Source organism: Vombatus ursinus, unplaced genomic scaffold (assembly GCF_900497805.2).
Source record: "Vombatus ursinus unplaced genomic scaffold, bare-nosed wombat genome assembly UNPS02011572.1, whole genome shotgun sequence".
Lineage (NCBI taxonomy): Eukaryota > Metazoa > Chordata > Mammalia > Diprotodontia > Vombatidae > Vombatus > Vombatus ursinus.
In genome coordinates, this window is record NW_020951350.1 from 2613680 (window position 1) to 2638094 (window position 24415).

Below are 24415 nucleotides of genomic sequence, written 5' to 3' on the forward strand. Positions count from 1 at the left end.
CTAACCAAAGTCTTTTAGACTCAAGAGTACACACTGCTGCAAATGATCTATTTGTCTTTTCTCACCCTCCTTTTCTTCCCAAAGAGAAAGATGTTGACTTCTTCATAGCTTTATTAACATCTTATGCTGACAAACATTATTTTCCTCATTTCTAAGTGCAGCAAATATGAGGTCATTTAAAATACAGGGTAACAATAAAAAGAGAACAGGCACAAGGATATGAAGCAACCAACCTTTCCCTTCCCCTTTCTTCACTGACCTTTTCACCACATCCTTGTACCCCGGAGCTTGCCTATCTGACACAGGTTTCAGAAATGGACTGCTGAACCTGGTAAGGGACAAACCCAGAAAGGATAAGGGGAGCCCCAGCAGGTCACTTTGAATTAAAACAGGAAGAAGATGGAACAGGTTAACTACAAAGTCCTGTGCTGTTCTATGCCAGCCTCCTCCAAGGAAACACCATCTGGGAGTGCAAAAATCTGTAAACTCCCTCGGACATATAAACATATAGAACACTTCATGCTAATGCTACATTACCATGCCAGTTTGTAGCTGAGATACTTGTTTGCGACCCTGTCTGGTAGGGTCCTAGTAGAAAGGCATTTATTTTAAATATAAATTTGATCTCAGAGGTAACACAGTGTAATGAATAGAAAGCCAACCATGGGGTTAGAAGACCTAGGTTCAAGACCTACTTCTGACATACAGTGGCTAAATGACCATGCACAAAGGAATCTCTTAGTTTCCTAAGCACTGTTCTGCATTGATAGAGGGAGTTTCCTTTCAGAAATTCTTCATCCCAATGAAAGAACAGGTTCAGAAAACAAAATTCACAGTTTTATCTCTTAAAAGTCCCATATCTGAAGAAAAACTAGAAATTAAATTCAAATGACAGCAACTTTTTCTTCCAGAGACCTGCAAAAGCAGGTTTATAAAGGGAGTTGCTCGTGCTGACGGATGGAAAGGACTGAATACAGGACAAGCTTTTGTCTTATGTGGCTTACTTCCAATATATATTCATGTCTTCTACTATGCCTGACCTACCTATCTTATGACAACACAGCAACGGTAATATGCTTCAGTGGCAAACAGCCATCCTATCACCAGCTTCCTGTCAAACTTGAGACACTTACCTGTGATTGGCAATCATTTTCCAGACTGGAAGGAGGGTTTTCTTGAATAGCAGCTGTTCCTTGACAGGATCACCCTGGTTTGGATCAGTCCTATGGGAAGGGACATGGTCATTTCCCAAATGCTGTTCTACTTCTTTTAGGCAGACAATCAAGGTACCGCCTATGTTTAGGCCTTAACTTTTTATCAGATCTCACCAAAGGAAGGAACTTTACTCCTTGTGTCTATTCAACATTAAAGCACTGAAACACTACAGAATGAGAGATATTACGTGTTTCCAAAGTTTTCATAAATGAGACTCAAAACTAAGAACAAGCTCAGTCTTCATGGTAACTCAATGATGGGTTTCCTTCTTATTAAGGCTTTTCTGTGATCTTGCAGCACATCTATGATGAACTTTGCCTTCTTCACTCCTGCTAATCTGCTCTTCCGCAATTCTGACATAACATAGTTGGCCTATGAAGTTTATCCCCTGACCTCAGCCAGAATGGCACTCAAATGTTGAGATTCTCTTCTATATCTTCAGGAGAGAAGATATTTAGCCACTAATTCAATTTTTTAAAGAAGTTTCACCTTCAGGATATCCCCTTCTTGCCAAAAAAGAATAACCAAAACAGCTTAATTATATCTACTTCTGCCCCACACACATTTACAGGTTATTTTTGTTTTGTATTTAAACCCATGTAAATGAGATCTTATAAATTTAATGTAACGTATTAACCCTGTAAAAATTGAGAAAACTGAGTTTAATTTCTAGATTAGTATGGTTGTGAATTTCTGCCTAATTCTAATGTCTCACATAGTACAAGTGGAACATGTTTCTTCTAAAGCTGGCATCATAGGTAAAGTTTCCAAAATTTCAAAACACATACACAATTACAATTTGCTAGACATCATAAATAAAAAAGGCAAAAAGCCTTTTCAGGTTCTAAAATCATCTGAACAAAATTAAACACCTTTCATTTTCATCTCATTTTGCTTCCAAAAGAAATAAAACCCACAAAGAAGCTTAGCAAAAATCTTAAAACCAAATAAAAAAGCAAAACTAAAAAAAAAAAACCCTAAAAATGAAACAAACAAACAAACAAAAAAAAAAAAAAACGCCCAACAACCCAGCATTCTGTTACTGATGCAGCTCTTCCATACAGGAAAAACAGAGTTCTATGTAAAACAAGGTCATTAAAAAATAACTCTGGCATAGCATAGCTACTACCACATCTCATAAGCAAGTATAGGATGCTTTAGAGGTGGTAAGAGTGTGAACTTGGGCTCAGGCAGACTCCAAGATCTGACACTTCCTAGCCATGTAAATCTGGACAAGTTACAACTTCTCTAAAACTTCTTTACCTCATCTGTTAATAGGGATAGTAATAGCATATGCCCCATATATATATATATATATATATATATATATATATATATGGGGGGGAGAGGGGGAGAGGGAGAGAAAGAGGGAGGGAGAGAGAGAGAGAGTACATTTTATCAACTTTAAAGTCTATGTGTCAGCTATTATTGTTACTATTTTCTTAGTATAATATAGTACTGTCTTATATCTATGGTACTAGAGAATACAATTCAGAACGTAATTATTTGCTTCATTCTACTTTTCACGAGCAAGAAGGGCAGTATGACTGCTCTAACACAAAAATATATCTTCAAATGAAGTAATATTTGTAAAAAGTGCTTAGCACAGTGCCTGGTGTATAACATATCTATATAAATTTCTATATGCTTCTCTTCCCCCTTGGCTATGATTTTCTTTAACTATAATTTTAAATGTTTATTGCTCTGCTGGAATATTAGCTAAAAACAATTTTTTATTTTTTTGCTTTTCTGGTGAAGCAATTGGGGTTAAGTGACTTTCCCAGGGTCACACAGCTATTAAGCGTCATGTGTCTGAGGTCACATTTGAACTCAGGTCCTCCTGACTCCAAGGTCAGAGCTCTATCCACTGGGCCACCTAGCTGCCCCTAAAAACAATTTTTAAAACCATTTTCTCCCCCAATGAAGATCACAACCCTTCCGTGCTTTAGTAGATGGTCTTGACCAAGTTTGGTTCATGGCCAAACAAATTTATCACAGGATGGACCAACCTGGCAACTGACCTCTTGAAACAGACTAGTCCTTTAACAAAAGAGAGTCCATTACTGGGTCAATATTTGAAGCCCTTCCATCTCTGAAGGACCTGCCAGAGCCTGTGCTCCTGTGACATAGCCTTTGAGAACTCAGAGCCACTTCTACATCATGATGCTAATATTAGAGTAGGACTTTAGTGGAAGCTTGTTATTACATCCTATGAATAATAATCATCTATATTTCTTAAGACAGTTCTTAGGTCTCTCTATAGCTTTTTCTCCTCAAAGATAAAATACTTTAACTTCTATAGCTATTCCTTTAAGGTCCTAAAGTCTTACTGGACCTAAGTTCAGAAAGGTTTATCACCAGAATATTGATAACCACATAATCTTTTTTGCCAAGTGACTCACAACAACAATCTAAGAAAACACAGAGATAGTCTACCAGGGTCTGCATAATGATAATTCGGATATTCCTTAACCTTTTAATCATCTTTGTGATTTCCCTGAAACACAATTCCTTGCTTATTTCTGCTTCTACTTACTTTAGGTGTAGAAAGAGAAATTATGATAATATGAAAGATGTTCTCAAATTAGTAGAGCTCCCAGAACCCTGGCTTTCTACCACCAGGTGACAGTCCAAACCAAGGGGCCAAAATTGAGATGTAGTCAATAGTAAATAAAGATTTATTAAGTGCCTACTATATGCCAGGCACTGTGCTAAGTGCTAGGGATACAAATAAGAAAAAGAAAGCCAGTCCCTGCCCTCAAAGAGCTTACAATCTAATGAGGAAAGATGTTCTGGGAGACAAACATCCATTTCTAAAGAATGTTACCCTTCAGAGGTGTTTTTTGGTAAAAGAACAACCTGCAATCCCCACTTTTCAAATGTCTGCTTGTAATATAGTCTGGACTCAGTTACTCATATTTCTTGCATTTCCAATAAAAAGGAAATTTACTAAATTTAACCTACCTTTTGGTTTAGAGATGGAAAATTGCCAAGCAAATAGGCTGAAAAATCACCAAAATTTTACGTTCCAGAGTAATTTGTTGTTTGACATTTATCATATACCATCTTTGCACCTTTTTTGTTCATATACATAAGGAGTTATGGTAAAGTTTAAAAAAATAAACAAAAAACAGACAAAAAAACTCAGATCATTATGACATATCTGACAACTGTGGTTAAAGCTGTTACTCACATCTTGGAGGAAGAGGCATTGCTGAAAATTAAATCCACCAATGGAGCTTCCTTAATGTTGAGGCCATCATCACACTCACCCAAAGGCGGTCTGCTCTCTACCTCAGAGACACATCCTTCACCCTTTTCTTCTTTGGGTTCTTCCTTTGTGCCCCCCTGGGGAGGCCAGGAGACAAATCGAGCTTTAGAAAAAGCTTCATCATCAAAGCAACGTCTCTTCCTGGCTAAGGTGACTTAAAAACCTACTATTCTTAGGAAGCTAATTATATAAAGTACTGAATAAAAAGCAGTTAGGACTGGAAGAATTAGTGGAATATTTAGTAACTCTACAACAGAACTTTCTCTTTCTTCCTCCAGAACAAATAAGGAAACACTACACCCTTGACACCAGCAAGCCTTGCTATGAAAAGCTCTCAAGGATGGCTGGGATGCTATACTCTTCAATACCTATTGTCAGGGCAGTTTTCCTAGGTTAGACCAGAGCAGACAGTCAAGTTGGTTGGGCAATGAGAAACCTATCCTAGTTAAACAGCTGGTTTAGCTCTTCACTTACCTCTTCACTCTCTTGGGGTGGCCCCTGAACTTCACAAATATCTGAGGAAACTGGGGCCATCTCTGGCCTCTCATTTTTTCCCTCCAGCTCCTTCTGTGCTACTGAGCCGTTTCCCTTGGCTGGAAACTCCTCGATCTCCCTGCATGGCTCCCCTGCCTCTCCCTCAACATCTGGAGTTTCCCTTCCTTCTTGCTTCCTAGAGTCAGGCTGAGATCTGCAGCCCTCACTTGTTCCCCTGCTGCTGATGCACAGTGGTTCCATCAAGTAGGCTACCTGCAATAACAGTTTATTTCCATATTCATAAGGACACCAATGGGAATCATCAACTAGACCCACAATTGAGCTAGAGACCAGGTATGTTCCTGGTCATTCTTGAGATGGCTTTATCCCGACTGCCACACAAAACCCTTCTATCCACTACCACCCTCAAAGCCCAGTTCATTTCAAGGCACTTAGTTCTCACCCAGAGTTATGTTTCAGCTTGAAGTCACAGAATACCAAAACCATTATCCTCATTCATATTAGGTAACTGTTGACCTCCCCGATTTTACTGAAAGAATGAAATGCAGCAATACTATAGATGGGCCTGTGCTGCTTTTAAAAAAAAAAAAAGCTGCTCCTGTAATTTCCTAAACTCCCAGTATAGAAACTTTCTCCAGTGATAAAGAATGGCAACTCATCTGTAACAAAATCTTAAAGAGCTGCCTTGGTCACTGAGAGGTTAAGTGCCTTGCCCGTGGTTGCACAGCTAAGGTAGCTGACTGTGGAAGAGGCAGGATTAGCTGAGGTCTTCCTGATTCCCTAACTGGCCCTCTGTATCATACCACGCTTTGTCTCAATGCTGACAGGGCTTGATGAGCAATGATCATCTCGGCTCCCTCAAATTGGTGTTTTAGAACAACATGAGGGTAAAGTATAAAGGAAAAATTCTCTAAGAAGGTGAAAACTTGCCCTCATTCTGAACCTGACCACTCTGAGCAAACACGATTACCTCAGAGAGGAAATGAAGGAGGTTCTGGTGCTTGAATTGCTCTGTCTCTTGCTGGAATTCCTCACTGCCTCCATCCCCCGTAAGGGGGTCACTGGACTCTCTCCCTAAGTTGCTCTCCTCTAGCTCCTCTGCTCCTGGCTCTTCTGTTTCCCTCCAGCTGCCCACTTCAAGATCCAGACTGGAGTCCCATGAGCTGAAGAGGGACCTGTAGTCGTTGCTCAGCTCAGAGTCATTAGGATAATCTTGCTCAGAATCCAACCAAACCCAGTCATGCCCCATCTGCAAATACACAGAGAAAAGGATTAGATTTATTCAACATTCCAGAACTATCCCCAACATCCACCTCTCTTCCATAATTCAGAACAGGCAAGCGGACAAGAATTTCTCTATCAAATCTTTAAGAAGGGGAAAATTATCTAACTTCCCAAGTTAATTTTTGGTCTTTCTCCTAATTGCAGCTGAAGGGAAACAAAGAGTGAAGAGAATGTACTGCAATCGGCAAAACAAAACAGCTATTTCTCCCGATCCCAAAAGTTTTGTTTTCAACTTCCCCAGTGTTCAGTCCAAGGCAGAGAATAGACCTAATAATACAGGCATACTCCTGAAAAATACCCTTCTCCTGGAGAAGAGGCACATGTTACGAAATGCAGCAAGGTAAACCTGAGGAAATATGCCCTCTAACCATAGTCCTTAATTGCTATTTGGCTTCATCTTTGTCATTCCCATGACACTGTTGCAAGTTTGCCAAAGTTTTCCTAGCCAAATCTTGAAGTGATAAACCTCTACTGTTTCCAAGTCATAATGTCCAATTTTCCCAGTCCTCTGACTTTTCTTTCTGTCTTTCACTTATCTTCTTGCTCCCTAACAACGAGCATGAACCAGGGCTCAGCTCCTGGCCCTTTGCTCACCTTACACATATTTTGGTAGACTTCAATTTTCAACTATTGTAACCACTCTTAAATATGTATCATCTCCAGTTCAGACCACTCAACTTTCAGTTTCTTAGCTTTATCTGCCCAAAAGACCATATTCCTTGGTTGCCCTGACATCATAATCTCAACATTTTCAAAATTCAACTTACCAATTTAAAAAGAGGTTTCTCCTTTCCAACACCCCCATCAATATCAGTAGCAGTCTTTCAGGCTCCTGAGCTTACAACCTTTGAATATCCCTCCCCACATCCATCTGCTGGACTTGGAGTCAAAAGACCTCTGTATAAATTGCAGCTCTGCCAGTTACTACCTGTGTAACCTTGAGCAAGTCATTTTAAACCCGAGTCTTAGTACCTTCATCTTTAAAAAGAGATGACTGGAGGGGCAGCTAGGTGGCGAAGTTGGTAAAGCGCTGGCCCTGAAGTCAGGAGGACCCGAGTTCAAATGCGACCTCAGACCAAACACTTGGCCCTTACTAGCTGTGTGACCCTGGGCAAGTCACTTAACCCCAATTGCCTTTTAAAAGAAAAAAAAGATGATTGGACCAGATGACCTCTAAGGTCCTTTTGAGCTTTAGAATTATAATCTTATAAAGTCCTAATAATCTCACCCCATGATAACTTTTACATTCACTCTTTCTTCTCTGTTCAGGCCCTTCACTGATTCACATCTAGAGCAATGGAACACCCTGCTTACCCTAAGGTCCGTCGTGCATCACCCAACATTGTTCTAAAAACCTCCATTACTTTCCTAATCAAGAACCCACTAAGATTTCCTATCACTCGTTAGATCAAATCCAAACTCCTAACACTCCAATTCCTTCATCAACCAAACCCCAACCACCTCTGCTCCAACTCATCAGTCTATCACTCACCATAAAAGTTCTACTCCCTTCTGCCTCCATGCTCACGTAAAACACCCTTCAACCTCTCCATCAACCCACACAGCCAATAGGACCTTCAGTGCTCACTTCCACCACAAAGTTCTTTTCTGTACGTCTTTGACTTCGACATTCTATCACAGCACTTCATGTTCACAAACAACTTGAAAATGACTTCCATTTCTTCTGTCTACAACTTGACTAGAAAAGACTTTCATGCCACAGGGACTTTAGTATCCCCCTTAACACCAAGTAATAGCGCAGAAAGTTAAACTCAGTTAAGTGCTTCTATTTGTCAAGGCTAGAGCCTTTGCGATTTTTAACCACAGTTAACATTCGCTTACACTTTAACACACCTTCCTCCAAAGATCTCAAAATACTTTATAGATACCATTCTTTTAATTACCCATAATCTCTCTGTAATGAGTACAAGATTATCATGAAAATGACCCTTTCTTCATCTGTAAGCTAGGAATCAATGAAAGAAGCTAGAGTAAGGTTGGCCAAATCAAAAAATAAATTTAAAAGGCATTATTCACCCTTCACATAAAAATCTTGGAAATCCATTTCCAAAACAGACACAAAAATTCAGAGTAAGCTGAGGCTTCAATGCAAACAGGGAAAAGAATAGAAGGCAGTCTTCTCCTAGAAATGCTATCTGCAAAGGTGGCTGACATCACTGAAATGAAGGATAATCCTTCCTATATGTCTACGCATTGGCTAAACTCTACTCTGAGGAGAATTCCATCAAAAAAACTAAATGCTGGCCTCTACTCCACAATGCCACTAGCTAAACATATGGATTTAAATTGTGGGTAGTTACTTACCTTCTCTCATCACCCACCATGGGAACACACTTGATATCTTACAGACAATTTTCCCCTCTTGTAGTCTCAAGCCCAAAAAATGGTGAGACAATTGAATACACACAGAGGCTGGCTGACCTCATAAAGAAAGCCATCGAGACTGAAAATGAGCACACAAAATGGCAAGGTTTTCTTTCTTCTAGAGTTTATTGTATACATAGACACTTCACAGGTTTAAAAAAGTCTGTACACTTCACATGACAATACAAACTAGCCACAATTGCTAGCTACACATGGGGACATGAACATAGGTCATCACTTCTGCCCTAAAACGGGCAGTCCACTGAGGGCTCTGCCTCTCCGAGAGGTTTCCTTGGTCTGTGCAGTCGCCCAGACGCCTCTTGTTCCATCCTAGGAGCAAGGCCAACAAGCCCAAGCTCATCTTCTTTTCTCTTCTTTTCTCTCGGCTTCCACGCAGAAAGAAGGTGATCTAAAGTCTCACTTCTTCATCTTCAAGTCAGCTTCAATGGCACAGCGGCGCCCTCTTGTGCCCCCATCCTAAATGACAGGCAAACAAAGAAAGGAAGCGTCAGAGAGGAATCAATGGTTAAGGGAAGGTGGGACCCGGCACGCTTGGGAGTCAAGTTTCTCAGGAGACAAATCAGCAGAGGAATCCAAGGAAATGTGGTGCATTTCTGTCTTCCCACAAAGTGGCTGAAGAGCACCTGGTGGTATGTGAGAGGAGATGCAGGGGAGATACAGGATAGGGAATCCTGTTCAAACCCAAAACAGAGGCCTTTAGCATTCACCTTGGGGGTCCCCACAGAATGAATCTTAGTTACCCCACCCACAGTTCCCAGATCCCTGTGCAAAGGGACAGGAAGAGTCAAAAAAAAGATAGAAAGTCAGAAAGGGCAGTGAACAGCGAGATTCTTGGCTAACGTACCTGTCCAGCTGTTGGGGTCCCTACAAGAAAGGCCTTTCCTGCCGACTGACCCTGGCACTAGCTCCCTAGCACCTCCTGACAGCTGCTTTCCATGAGGGCAGGATAATCAGAAGGCTTCTTTCCATCTGCTGCTCTCTCCCTGCAGCCCAGCTCCTTCCTCTTGTGCAATATTTTGCTGTCTTCAATAGATAAAGGTTAGAAGACCAATCCTATAAACCAGCCTTGCAGCAGCCAGACACCTGTCTGGGTGATCCAGAGTCACTGATGATGGGCAGCAGGCCAGTAGGAAAGAATGGTGATTGTATTTAATTTGTTCTTTCGGTAGTACAGGCTGGGAAGCCTATGGGAGAAGATGAGCTAGTGAACATCTTTGGTGGGCCAGTAAATTTTTGTTACTAATTTGCCAAGTCTTTAAAAATTTGTCTGTTCCCAACTCAAGGACACAGGTTGCCTGTGAAGCAACAGGAAGAATAATAAAAATACCACCATCTTGCATTTGTATAGCACTTAACTCTTTCAAACCATTTTCACAACTACAGTTTAATTCTGTCCTCACAACATCCCTGTGAGGTAGGTAACACAGGTATCATTAGTTCTATTATGCAGAAGAAATGTATAAATGAGGCACAGATAAACTGACTTGCCCAAGGTCACAAAGAAAATTAGTGGACAAAGCTAGTATTAAGTGATCAGTTTTTCTAATTCTTAGTCTGGTGTTTATCACACCATGCTGCTTCTCTGACCCACAATGAACCAAGTGGAGAAAGAAAAGTCAAAACCACTTCTTGATTCCATAAAGCAAACTTAGGCTGGCCACTCCAGTGACTCCCTCATCCCTGCCCCACCCCCTTGTATTATCACTGCGCAAGACCCTCTGGTATACTTGGTCCTTTAACTTATTTTAGAGGAGGAAATGAGGACAGATGCTGAATATCTGCAAGGATAAGAAGCTGTTAGAAAGTCAGCCAACAACTGTTTTGATAACCTTTCATTTGCAAAGGGATAACTTATAGTTTGGTCCTATAAAAAAGATGGAGAGAAGGAAAGAAAAGAATACGCATTCTAGATCCTTCATAACACCACGCAAAGAACACATAACCCTAGCCCAGTGACTCCTTATCACATAAGCAGTACCCACCCAGCACACACACACACACACACACACACACACACACATACACACATGCATGCATAGAAGACAGGAATATAGTAGAGAAAAACACTTCTTACTCAGTGACCTGAATAAATATAAGTTCAAGACATTGCTAAGCTCTGCATGTCAGTTTTCCCTCTACCACCCTCCCCTACCAGGAGCTGAAAACATTTGTGGCATCAACATCCCTTGCAGCCATTCAATACTTACAAAGAGAGAGAGAAGGAAGGCAGGAGAGCCCATGGGGACACTGTCCTGTTAGAGGACAAACAAACACTGATCAGGTTCCACGGAAACTCTCAGCCACAAGCAACCCACACTTTAGGACAGGGCCTCGAGCACCATACACAAACAAACGTATATCCACACACACAAACACACACAGATATGGACATGGACACAAATTTTTAAAACTCAAGAACAAAAGGAAAGGACATTGTGAAATAGATCTAAAAGCAATCTGACCATTAAGCCTCTAGCATGGGAATTCACTGGCACCCAAACCCTAGCAAATGGAGTAGCTTTCCCCACCTTGAAAGTGCTGTCCCCAGCAAGATCACTCACTCAACTTACGGTTTCCCCCAAGTGACTGGATCTGTCTCTCTCAGTCACTCCCGGCTTCTTCAATGTTTGGTTTGGGAGAAAACATCCACCGTGCTACGGGGAGAACGTCAGGACTTCTGGGAGCGGCGTATCCAACACCCAGAGGTCTAACTATTGATAAAAGGTATAGCTTCCAAATTATAAGGCATCCAACTGACTATAAATATTGCTAAAGTCCTAAAGGTCTATGTGTATTTGTGGGTTGGGAGCAGCAGCTTTCTTAGATGTCTTTTGGTTTTCTACCACCAAGATCTCTGTAATACAGATTTATTCTAGGCACAGGTATAGCCTGGCTCCCTCACCTTCTCTGAAGCATCCTGTTTTCGGGTAGAATCCCTCCCTCGAAGGCTTTTGGCACTGATTCCAGACTCAGATGTCTGCATGATCAGCTGTGTGGCCAGGAATTGCTGTTGGGAGAAGACAAGAGTGTTGGAAGAGTTTAGTGTTGCCACTAAAAGACTGGCAATGGCAGCAAGGACAAGAATTTCAGTGGGCAAAGCACAAGATTATTAAATACGGATCGTCTCATACTCCATATCATTTAGTTAAGTAACAAGCTGGTAGAGTTAACAGCATAAGCTTTAGGAAAGACAGACACTAGTTGCATAAATGTAACATCCGAATTCTATAGCACTTCTACAAGTATGTGGGAGGTTTGGTTTGGGAGTTTGGCAATGAAGCAAAAGGACAGAGGTAGAGAAGATGTTAATTATTTGTAGAGCTTTTCTGCTGACTTTCAAAACTATAGGTGGAACATTCAAAAGTGGCCGAACAACCTTGTGTTTCCTAGCTGGGATCCCCAGGGCTACAAAATCACATTACTTCATGCCATGACTAATTTTATTTTCTGGTGATTTCTTTGAGGTAGGGAACTCCCTGGTAAGGAAACTCCCTCTACCAATGCAGATTGACAACTGTTCTGCATCTTATAGTCGTAGAAAACTGACTGGGGTGTCAAGAGGTGGAGAGACTTGTCAAGTGTCACCAAGCCAAAATGTGACAGAGCTGGGATAGGAAACCAACTTATCCTGACTCCAAGACTGGTCCTGTAGACACTGCACTAGATTTGTCAAATTCAGAGCCAGATTAAATTGTAATCAGGAAATGTTTAACAAAATAAACAAAAATACAATACAACATAATGTTCTTTTGTTTTTTAAAGTCACTATTTGGCTGGCAGAGATCCCTAAGCGTTTGCGTTTGACACCTATGCACTACACCATGGCTATGTCTCGACTTGTATGGCCCCTTTCACTCAGAGGCTAAGCAACAAGGATTCTGCCATTACCTGGATTTGTTCCAAAACATCCCTCTGCATCTCCACAGCCATGTGGTAGACATCATGGTCAGAGCTATTGTACATCACAGCATTCTGGAACATCAGCATGATGTCTCGCTGGAATTCAGCTGTTGTCCTTATTAGCCCGTTCTCAATGTTCTTCTTAATGGTTGACAAATCCATAGGCCTAGAAAGGGAGCACAGGGTAAACAATAATGAATAAGGTGCTGCTTCTGAATTTTTGGAAGACAGCAGCTCTATCTAGACTACACTCAGACCACAACTGTCATCACTCTAGCCCCCAACTCCAGAACGATCAGTATTAATTGACTATTAACCAAGAGGCAAATAAATGTTGTACAAAGAACTTTGGTGATGGAAAAGCTATGACACTACGCTCTGAAAAACCAGCAGCTGTATCATCCATATATTCTGCATACCAGTGCTTACCATACTGATGCTGCTGAAATTACCAGTTTCATTTAATTTTAGTCACACTCTCAATCACCACTCTAGTTGAAGCCCTCACTGCCATATGCCCAAACTACTGAAATAGCCTCCTAATAAATCATTTCCTCTCCATTTCTCATGGCTGGACTAATTTTTCTCAAGTTTCAATCACACTTGAGTATCTTCAGTGACTCTCTTTTGCCTACTAGTAAACAGAATTCCATCTTCTTCATCTCGCATTCAAGGTCCTCCACAATCTGGTACAACCCCTACCTTTCTACTTTCATTCCATATTATTCTCTACTCCATACTTTGCTTTCCATCCAAAAGGACTCCTTGCCTTTGAACATAGCTGGTGCTTTCCTGCCTCTACATCCTCACTCACACTCTTCTTTATGTTTGGAATGTCTTCCCTCTTTACTTGTTAAAATTCCTACCTATCATTTAAAGCTCATCTCAAATGCCACACGTTAATAAATTCTATAGAATGTTTTTATAAAACCAGCATTTGATACAGTGTGGGCACTTAACAAATGCTTATTATTGATCCCTGCACCTTTCCCCATCCCAGCTGATTTCCACCTTTTGCCCCCTGGAGTTCATTTTTTTTTCTACCTTTTTAATGCATTCATTATGTATTCTTTTAAGTTGCACAAAGGCAGGAACACTTTTTTCAACAATTTCTTTATAAGGAAGTATTGTAATAATTGTTTAAGTGAATGTAAAATTTGCTAGGTTTTCTCCAAGACGCATGTCTGCTCCAAGTGCCAGGAACATTGCTTACCTCTGTACAATGCTATGGTAGCCAGGTGCTATGTCATCTGTGACAGGTTGCAAGAAGACGTTGGCATACCTATCCAAAATAAAAGTCATTAAAAATTCATTTTACTAGTATAGATATGAGTAACATTTGTGGTTACACAGACTAATATTATTTGAACACTTTTTGCATGAGCAGAGAGAAGCCTGCTTCTAACCTGACAAAAATCTTACTTGCCTGTGATTAGCTGCAGCTCTCCATACTAGCATGATGGCTTTCTTCCATATCTTCTGGGCCTGAATTGCTTCCTGATCCTCACTGCAAACAGAACTGGAAAAAAAAAAAAGGAGTTGTAAGATGAAGGAGTCCTACATTAGGCACAGGTCCAATAGAATACACTTCCAGGGCCCTCAGTCAACTCTGAGACAAAAAAGGATGAGAAGGTGAAATAGAGAAAACGGCGAATTCCTATTTCTTACCCTCCCTACCCTGGGAACCCTAAGAGCATTCGATACTCACAACTGTGAAGATGCAGGGCTACTGGGGATGGAGTCTGCTAAAGTGTGAGACTGGAGAGTAGCATTGTGAATACTAAAGCCATCATCACTCTCGCTCACAGGAGGCTCATTATCCATTTCTGACAGATAACCCTCTCCCTGGTCTTCCTCCTTGGGTTCTTCTAGGCTGGCTGCTTCACTGGCCCCATCTTCATCTTCATCCTCACCTGGGGCATTCTGGGACATAAAAGAGTTACAATCAGCAAATTTCTGGTTTGGGAATCAAGTTAGATTAGTTATAAGGACAGCCTAACACTCACATTTATTGACTGTCTCTCATCCACCTGCACTACACATAGGTTCAAATATTACTTGTATTTACGTCAAGGAATTTTGGTTTTATAAAAGCTTAACACACCTGGGAACTTAAAATGTTAAGTTTCTAGTTAAGCCTAAACTTCTATCCTTGGCTTTCGAAGGCACAGAAATGAATGAATTTAATGTGGTGTGTCATTTTACAAGTCCAACTTTAACTACTTTCTGAAAACTGGAAAGCTGCAGTGACTGAGAGGCAGAAAAAAACTTAAGATTTTATTTTCTCTTCGGATAGACAATTTGTCTTTTTTGAAATGAAATCTCTTTTCTTGCCTACACAGATCTTTACTCTGGTACCACTCTCTGGTATTTCCAAGGCTTATCAAAAGCATTCTATCTGTAAAAAGCACTAAGATGAGCTTTAAGTTGCTCTGACATAAGAAATGAACACAGTTTATACTAGAGATTATCAATTTTGCTCAATCCCTAGAATCAACTGTTCCATTTACCCCCAAGCACTCTAGTCTCAGAAAAATTTGGGAGAAAAATGTTGAAATTTAGAGGCATTGCTACACAAAATTGAGTCACAAGACAGGAAGAAAGAAAATGCTAAATTACCTTTATCTGGCTTCCAAAAATAGTTCCTGATTCTTCTTTCATCGAATCTGCAGAGAAAAGAGATATCTTCAAGTGTTTCTCACAAATTTCTTCCTCTTCTGCTCTTCCCCTTCCATGCTGACCTGTGCTCCCCTGCTGCCTACCCATACTTCAAAATATGTCAAGAATAAGAATTGATTCCACTGAGTTGGTTGGCTGGAAAACATAACTTTCTTAATTTACCTGACAACTCAAACTTGTGTTGATTATCTGTCTCGGAAGGGTCTTCACTGGAATTCTGACCATGTGGGAGAGACATCACACTTTCAGGAGAAGCCTAAAGAGAAAAACACATAACATTCAGTTTCTGAAAATCTGACTGACAATGAGACCAAAAAGAGAAATGCCAAGTCCCATCTACGTACTCAACCACAGATCTAGCTTGTATAATAAGCAGGAGTAGAATAGAATTCTCCTTATCATGGTTTATGGGGTTCAGGTAGTACTCAACATAGCATTACTAAGAAAAACTCAAATCAGTGCTATGGCACTGGGAAAAAGAAAAGTGTGCCCTCTGTCACTTCTCTACCTTAATGTAACCTATTACCCACTCTTCTGATACCTCTATCTTTACTGTGGGATGTGCCGTCTCATCGACTTTCCCAATCAAAGTCTCCACTTCAGAAATCTCTGCTGCTGTTGCTGCGGCAGCAATGGCAGTGGTCGTGGCAGCAGGGGTGGCAGCAGCAGCAATAGCACCTCTGGGTTCTCTGGGTTCCTCTTCTACATCTTGACTTTTAAGCTCAGGTGGCTCTGCATTTGCTGTTATAACAGCTCCAGCTGATGCTTCAGGGCTGGGATGACTGGGCTCTGGCTCTGCCGGTTCAACCTTGATCTCAGCACTCGGTTCCACTATGTCCACCAGATCACGGATTCCCTTGGTCTCTGGTTCCTCAAAGTCAAGCCTCTCTTGCTTAACGGTCATATCTGCTGGGGGAGGAGGGATTGACTTCTCCTGCTCCGGCTGAAGAGAATGCTCCCAAGGGCCAGGCAGAGACTGGGGGTCATCATTTTCTTCACAGAATGACAGGGCAGCTTCCACAGCTGCCACATCCAGGACTTCTGGATGGTCATCCACCTGTTCCATAACAGACAGACTAATGAGGCCATCAAGTGAAGCCTCAACCCACCAATTTCATTAGGAGATGGCCTGAATCTTAAGTCTCAGACCATGGGGTCAGCACCTTTCCTTTGGGCCACAAAAGGAAGACAGGGACAGAAGCAGGAGAAATTTCTAGCAATTCTCATTCAGGGAGTGAGGAGAGGCTGGGGAGAGGAATCTTGCACAAGGCTTAGGGAAAACTCTTAGCCTCAGCTGGGCACTTACCTTGTCTTCAATGATGGCGATGATATCTCCCACAGTCTCAAAGTCCAGCTCTTCTCCTGTGTAAGATACAGCAATGTCCATCTTCTCTGCCAGGTCCAAATCTTCTTTCCCATCAATGCTGGGGACTTTTGATCCTCCAGAGGCCTCAGCTGCCCCAGATCGGAAACATTCCTCTTTGATAGAATTGATGATCATGGAAATTTCACTGCTGTCCATGGAAACAGTCACAGTGTGCTGATCACTCACAGCTTCCATAGGTACACGAGTGTCAGGCTGACTTACTAAATAACAAGAAGAATAAAACACCTCACGAACTTATTAGGTACAAACTGACCACCAAAGATACCATACCTGAGAGAGGTAAGTATTAAGTACCTATCCATTTAGACCAAGAATAAGAACTTTCATGACTGTTTATCCTTCCCCAATTTCGTCCAGGAGGCAAAGCAAGAACCTGGCCCCTAATAATATCCACCCACCTGCTTTTCCATGACACAAAAGCCACCCACCTTCCCTCACACATTTTTCTAAGAGCATCAGTCTGTGGATAAAGAAAATAAAGTTCTGAACTGGGGCTGATGTTCTTAGTCATACTTTTCCTCTCCGAAGCCCACAGGGGAATTTTGCAATCTTGGAGCAAGTGGTTTCTTGAATGTCTGGGTCAGGGACGCACCTGGAACTACACTTTCTGATGTGGCAGCAGCTGTAGCAGAGGATGGTGCTGGCAGGGCAGGCATCATGACAATGGTAGCCTGGGGTACAGACTCTACAGGGGGTGGTAGAAGTTTAGCTGGAGACTCACTGGCAACAGCAGAGAAGGAAGTGAGAGGTGTGGTGAACTGTGTAGGACCAGCTTCTAAAAGCCGGGAAAGAGTAGGAGCACCTAACAGACAAAGAGGTACACAAAACGGAATTGGCGGAAAAGCACATGAACAGAAAGCAACAGCTACTTTCTCTAAGACTCAATTAACAATCGTTCTCTAGAAATCAGAGGATGAAAGAAGTTTTTGTGTTGAATAGGCCCAACACATACATCACTAAGGAAACCTTTAGTCATTATCTACGACAGAAATGAGCCACCAGGATGCTCATCACATGGCATCTGATAGGTAAATGAACAAAAAAAAGTTTACACAAATAAAGTCCCCAATTCTGACAAAATCAACACAATCATCTTCTTTTTCCCAGCTACAGTGATAGGTCATAACTGCCCAAACACAACTTTACCTAAGCACTACAACTAATACCAGCTCTACCAACAACATGAACCCTTCATTCACTGTCCAGGTCACCCCACCCTCTCCCTTCCCATCTCTTCACACTAAAGTTTATCCAGTCTATGCTATTCATTTCTTCAGGGGTGTGGTGGAGTTGAGGGGTTTCGAATTCTGAAGCTTTATGAGGTTTGTGAACCAAACAGTATGAGGTAAGGCTGAAGCGTCAAAAAAACAAACCAACCCCAAACCACCACCCATCTTTGAATGATATTAGCTATATTTCAACAATCACTAAAACTGCACCAGTAACTGCACCAAGCTTAACAACCCTGAAAGAAACAAAAGGAAAGAGCAGCGAGACTTACCTGAGGCAGCAGGAGAGGCTGCAACAGTGCTGGGTGTTGACTGCATTTCCCCTCCATGCATCATTGGAAGGACCCCGCCTACCTCGAGGAGAACACCTGCACTGTTCAGGTGGCCAGAAGCCACAGTCATCTCACTCTCACTGACCTATCAGAGAAGAAGAGAGGTGAAGGTCATCTCTCTTCTACATTTGAGATTCTCCCAATCTACCCAAAGAAACTCCTGTAATGGATCAAACTTTATAAAAACTAAGCCTATACTCCATCTGATAGGAAAAAAATTCCAGACCCACAAACACACAGGTTCCCATTTGATAGAAAGAGGTTCTCTAGGGAAGAGATCTCAGAAAGTTGTGGTTCAGATGCCTCAGGACTCAAAGCACCCTGTAAAAGAGCTAGGAGACCACTCCCACTTTTGGACCTTTCTAAGGGGGAAAAAAAAACAAAAACCCAAACATTTTAAGCCCCAGACACTCCCTTCCAAGTACTGAATCATTATAGCTCTCAAACACCCACAGAAGTCTCCATACCAGTCTGGGGCTAGTAGGCAGGAGGCTGCCCTTCTTCAAGAGCTCTGACAGCAGAGGGGAGGGGGGTGGAGTTGCTTTCTGTCCAAGCATCTTTTTCTGGGGTGAGTCATCTGTGACTGGGGTCATGGGGGCTTCTAAGGGTGCAGAGCCTGGAGGAGGGGTGTCAGGAATCCCAGGAAACGAGGTAACTGGGGTACTCGGCAGTGTCCCAGGGGTTACCTAAGAGACAACAGAGAAGCTGTATCTGACTTCTCACACTCAAGGTTTCTACTAATCTGGAAGGGTTAGTCTCTCTTATCTGTATGGTACTCCTCACTTCCAACCCCTCCAATCTAAGTCCCAAGCAGAATGCCTAGAAACACTTTCTAAATAGCTCCTATTCACAAGACAACATAAAGAATTGTTTTGGCCACCCAAACCAACAATAAATTCCCTCCAATCCCCTCAGTAGAAACTGCTCACTCCCACTTTGCTAACAATGAATTAGATCAAGTGTGTCAAATTTCTCATCAATTTTTATTTCTGAATCTAGAAAGCAAAATACCTGGCTTCAATTCTCATATGCCTAGAGACCTTAGCAAACCCCTAACAATTAACATTTTATTATTCAGTTTTTCCACAAGTCAGTCATTATGCCCTCCTCCAGCACAATACATGGAACACAAAAAATTAGGACTTAAATTTTCACTGTTCAGTCATTTTTCAGTCACGATCCCTTTTTGGGATTTTCTTGGTAAAGATACTGAAGGGGTTTGTCATTTCCTTCTCCAGCTCATTTTACAGATGAGGAAACGGAGGCAAACAGGGTGTGACTTGCCCAGAGTCACATTAAGTGTCTGAGGCCAGATTTATACTCAGGAAGATGAGTCTTCCTGACTTTAGGCCTGGCACTCTATCCACTTAGCTGCCCCTCAATTTTTGTAACAGGAGAAAAATTTGGAAGAGGATTTAAATGATTTCCTTATTTCCCTGCCCTCTGCTGGCTTTAGTGACTTCACCAAAGATAAAAACATACTTACTCCAGGACTGGTTTCTTCAATAGCTGATGGAGCCAAGTCTCCCAGTGGATAGTCACCTCCTGGAGAAGTAGAGCCTGCAGGTGATCGGACCATCACACTTGGCAACCTCCGAGGAGGTGTTTTCACTGCCTGTCGAGCTAGAATACACAAAAGAATAACACCTAAAGTCTCAAGACAGAATAAAGACACTAGTTTGTATATACTAAAAAGCCATGTTGTGGCATTAAAACAAACTTAGGGCAAGAAAACCAGTGTCCTTTGCTTTCTTTTACCTAATATGGAAAAGCATTTTCTTTCAATTTAATTTCTTCCTTAAGTTCAATTTCCTTATCAATTACCCAGCAAACTCATTTCATAATCCTAATGGTCCATGGTGTCAGACAGTGTTCATTATCATGTCACCTTTCTTCAGAGGCAGTTTATACTTAGAAAGATCTCTATGGTTCAGTGGTCACAATAAATTAATGACTAAGCTCCCTTGCTACCATGTGAATAAAGTTATTAAAAAAAAATATTTACTGCAAACTTAGTATTGAACATTAATAAAAAAGTTTAGTAGCCACATATATTTAAATTAGCTTCAAAGTATAAAAAATAAAATATTTTTCTGTCACTCCCTCTAAATAAGTCTCTGTCTCTTCTCACATTCACTCTTCTTATTTGGTCATAAGATACACTCTTTTCTTCTGGTTCTGTTTTTCTTGCTTTGCCTTATTCACATTATATAGAGACTATAACGGTGTAGTGATTTGAGAAGTCTAGAACGCAGAAGACTGGAGTTCAAAGACCAGCCTCTGACACCTACTAGCTCAAGGGATCCTCGGCTAATCGCTAAACCTCTATGCAACTCTCTAAGATTGTAAATAGCCAAGAAGGTGCCAACTCGAATTAGAAGGTGTTTGTTAAACCGATGAAATCAAAGGCCCAGTCCTTAGTCCTACACTATTTTACAAAAAGGTCTTTCCAGATATATTTGTATTATTCATGTTTGATCTTAATCATACCATGGCATTACATTACATTGATATACCTAAATTTATGTAACCATTTCCCTTTTGTTGAACATTTAGCTTATTCCCAGTCTTTTTTTATAATTACCAACTGTGCTGCTGTGAAAATCTTTTGAACAGGCAGTGTTTTTTGTTTAACTTTTTCAGGGTATGGTCCCAACAACAGAATTATTAGACCATGAGTATCATTTTTTTTTAAAACACAATCTTTAATTCATACCACCAGACTGTGCTCCAAAAAGATTCAAGCCTACAATTCCATCAGTAATGAAGAAGTATACCTGTTTCACAATTTGTCAGCAACGAATTACAGTTTGATTATTTTTGCCAAATTGATGTGAGATAATATTGCAGTTATTTTAATTTACATCTTTTTGATTAACAAATTTGAGCATTTTTTCAAGTAATTATTCATAAGCTATGTTTCCTCTTTTGAAAACTATTCAAACCTACACTGAATGAGCCTTAATTTAAGAAGTATTTAATTTCTAAAGCTTGATGTCCCAACAATCCTGTGCTGTCTTCTAATCACACCCAGCTAGGGTCAGATGAGGATCAAGCAGAGCTCAAAAGTCTCATTTTCCAAAAGATTATTTTGGCCTTCTAGCTGTATTTGTAGGCTTAGTTCAGTAAACATGAAAAAGGAGAGAAGAAAAATTGTGACGTGATTTGAAAGGCCAGTTATCTTTCTGTAACATAACCTACAATGCCATATTTTCTAACTCTGAAAAGAATACCTTGTGTCTCCGCTCACCCTGATATGCAGCATCTGTAGCCTTCCTCTTCACTTCAGCTTCTTCTTCCTCCAGTTTCTTTTTCCTGGGCAGAGGACATTAGGTGTTAGCTGCCAGTTAACTCTATTTCTCCAATTCCACAGTGGTCCCAGGAATACTCTTGCTAGGCTGAGCCAGGCCTCTTTTACAGAATCCCTCATCAGTGAAGCCAAAAAGGAATGCAATCAAGCTCATCTATGAGTTCTAGACTCAGGCAGAGTACCAACATTTTCCAATGAGAACCAATTCAATTGCACCAAAATTTATTAAGTGCCTATTCAGGTGTAAAATGCTAAATTTGGCATTGGGGATAAAAGCCAGGTTACTGTAACAATGTGGCAGTGTTTGTGGAAATCATCTTCTAGAACCAGCTCTACATAGGTCATTGTAGCTATGTAAGCTACCTGGCAGCTTTTCCCTTTAAGACTGTCTCTAGAGTCTAAAGGGATAGCAAGCAGAATATATGGAATAGATTTTTCTCTAGGGGAAAGAGAAAAGATCCACAGAGATGAGACCAATACTACCCACATTGCAATGTCATTGTACAGTTCATCGAGTCGGTTGTCCATATGTCCAGCTTGGATAAGCTCTGCATCTTTCTTCAGTTGTCTTCAGGGAGAGAAAAAAAGATTTTTTGGTTTCTATCCAATTTTCAACACCTACCTTCTACTCTGGCCCAGTACTAAAAGTCACTATTTCTTGACTGTGATTAATACCTGTATTTTTCCTGTGTCTCCTTAATTACTTTTTTCAGCTCCTCAACTCTTTCAGCAGTTAGTTTCCGAACAATAACATCTTCTACTGTTTCTACCACTTCCCCTTTTTCACCACGTTTCCTCCTGCAAAAGAACAATCCACATAACAGCAAAAGAATATACCTCCAAATTCAACTAACATCCCTATTTCCCCACCACTCAATCATAAGTACTTTCTACTCTAATTATACCTCCCATCAATATAAAACTAGACTTTCCTAATAACTTCCCTCTACCTCATAAATATGCCTAGAAACACTTGGCAAATCCCTTGGCTTGTCACTCACTTTGGGGTCTCAGTGGTCTCTAGAAGTTCCGAGTACTGGGAAGCACAATGCTATGGAAACAAAGAATCAAGAATCTAATGAAATCAAATGAAATAATAACCATAAAGTGCCTAGCATAGCACCTGGCACATAGTAAGCACTATATAAATGTTAGCTATTATTACTATTAATAAACGCTCAAGGAAAGATCTGATTTTCAATAACCCAGTGAACTGAGATCAAATTGTGGGAGGGGAAAGGAAGTAGCTTCTAAAAGACAATCTTTGTAACCAAGTCAGTCCATTAGCACCAGTTCCAAGCCTGGCCAAGAACAAGTGTGTCTTTGCAAAGACAACTGAAGAAAAAGTAGGGAGATGAAGTGGAACAGAAACACAGGACTATTATCGCAAGAACGATCGAATCCAATTAAACACACATACTGTGTGCTAAGAACTGAGGGCACAACAAAGTACAAAACACTCCTTGCCTTCAAGTAGCTTATATTCTACTAGGAAGACATAACCTACAGAAGGATAACTATATACATGGTAATTCTAGAAGAGGAGTACTAATGACTAAGAAAGGCAGGAAAGCTTTCTTAGAGCATTTTCATAATTATAAAACTAGTCTCTAAAATGGGGGCTATCCATCCCCGAACAGCCATGGTCTGATAGCAAGGACATGTAATCAACCAACTGGAGAATAAGAAGATGGGTTATATCCCAGGATCCCCACAAAAGCCAAGCATGTGCTTGTTACAATACAACTACAGGACCTTATTCTTATTGATCAGTACTGCCCTACTTCACCTGAGAGGAGGGAGTAGAGGGAAAGAGGAAGAGTTGTAGCCATAATCCTGATCCAAACATCTGCAGCAAACAGACACACAATTTCCTGCCTTATCTCTCCTCAGCATCCTCCACACCTAGACATCCCCTCCTCAGTGAAGTTCCCTCTTTCCACTTTTTATTTCCTGTGGGATAGTAGGAACAACGCAGGATAAGCAGGCATGGATAAGTTGTGATCTACATTACAGATTTCAGTACATCATCTTTCCCACCAAACCAGCCATGTACTGAAGTCAGCTTAAACTGGCTCTCAGAAGAGAGCTGTTAAAATTTTGAGCATGAACATTTCTATCTTTGAAATCAAACTCCACAAATCAGGGCTTGATTTATTGTCTGGTTGATTATCTCAACTTAAAGTAGAAGAAATATTAACAATGCAGATTAAAGCTTAAAAATGTATTATATGTACATCCTCCCACCCAAAGTGCCAACTGTTAAACATTTACCAGCAAACCACTACACCAAAACCACTCCTCTTCTGAAAGTCACTATTTCTTATTAAAGGAAACCACCATCTCTTTCAGTCATTTACGTTCAAAATCATGATGTCATCTTCTATTCCTCACTCTCCTTACGTCCTCCTTTCTACCTTCACAGAAACTCTCCAATCTGTCCCCTTTTCTCTACTCATACAGCTATCGTGGTAGTTCAGGGCCTCATCATCTATAACCTTCTAATGTGTCTGCCTGGTTCAACCCTGACCTTCCCACAGAGCTGCAAAAGTGATTTTCCTGAAGTGTAAGTCTAACTATATCACTCCTATATGCAAACTCCAGTGGCTTCTTATGAATACCAGGATCAAATATTATTTAACCTTTTTCACATCTTTTTAATGTTTATTTTTTGTCTAAGTTTTATGATTATCACTAATACAATACTGCACAAATATAATATGTAAGTAAATATACATAGTGGAGGCAAAACAGTGATGTATAATAAAAAGTTGGGAGACCAATGCCATAAAAGATAGGTCATGAACTGAGGCTTCAGGGAAGTTAGGGATTCTAAGAGGTAGAGATGAAAAGGGAATGGCCTGAATAAACAGTAAACATAAAAAAAAAAAAAAAATAAGCAGTATC

The 24415-nt window shown here is 40.8% G+C and overlaps 1 protein-coding gene across 7 annotated transcripts in view; it reads right to left on the reverse strand.

The window, feature by feature from the left end:
* Window positions 1–24415, reverse strand: part of BRD8 (bromodomain containing 8) — a 31079-nt gene that overhangs the window by 2011 nt on the left and 4653 nt on the right. The window contains exons 4-25 of one of the 7 annotated variants that reach the window (XM_027856529.1): window positions 22510–22559; window positions 22184–22306; window positions 21996–22076; window positions 21449–21513; window positions 19685–19821; window positions 18139–18283; window positions 17230–17439; window positions 16557–16837; window positions 15792–16307; window positions 15413–15506; window positions 15191–15237; window positions 14280–14494; window positions 13998–14090; window positions 13785–13853; window positions 12560–12737; window positions 11574–11678; window positions 10879–10923; window positions 5952–6230; window positions 4961–5233; window positions 4409–4563; window positions 1134–1223; window positions 260–328 (exon numbers count right to left, since the gene is read on the reverse strand). In XM_027856529.1, the coding sequence (XP_027712330.1) occupies window positions 260–328; window positions 1134–1223; window positions 4409–4563; window positions 4961–5233; window positions 5952–6230; window positions 10879–10923; window positions 11574–11678; window positions 12560–12737; window positions 13785–13853; window positions 13998–14090; window positions 14280–14494; window positions 15191–15237; window positions 15413–15506; window positions 15792–16307; window positions 16557–16837; window positions 17230–17439; window positions 18139–18283; window positions 19685–19821; window positions 21449–21513; window positions 21996–22076; window positions 22184–22306; window positions 22510–22559 (3320 nt within the window). Of the gene's footprint in view, window positions 1–259; window positions 329–1133; window positions 1224–4408; window positions 4564–4960; window positions 5234–5951; window positions 6231–8757; window positions 9128–10878; window positions 10924–11573; window positions 11679–12559; window positions 12738–13784; window positions 13854–13997; window positions 14091–14279; window positions 14495–15190; window positions 15238–15412; window positions 15507–15791; window positions 16308–16556; window positions 16838–17229; window positions 17440–18138; window positions 18284–18665; window positions 18885–19684; window positions 19822–21448; window positions 21514–21995; window positions 22077–22183; window positions 22307–22509; window positions 22560–24415 lie in introns of those variants that run through there. The other 6 variants (XM_027856527.1, XM_027856525.1, XM_027856528.1 and 3 more) reach the window with 6 other exon arrangements.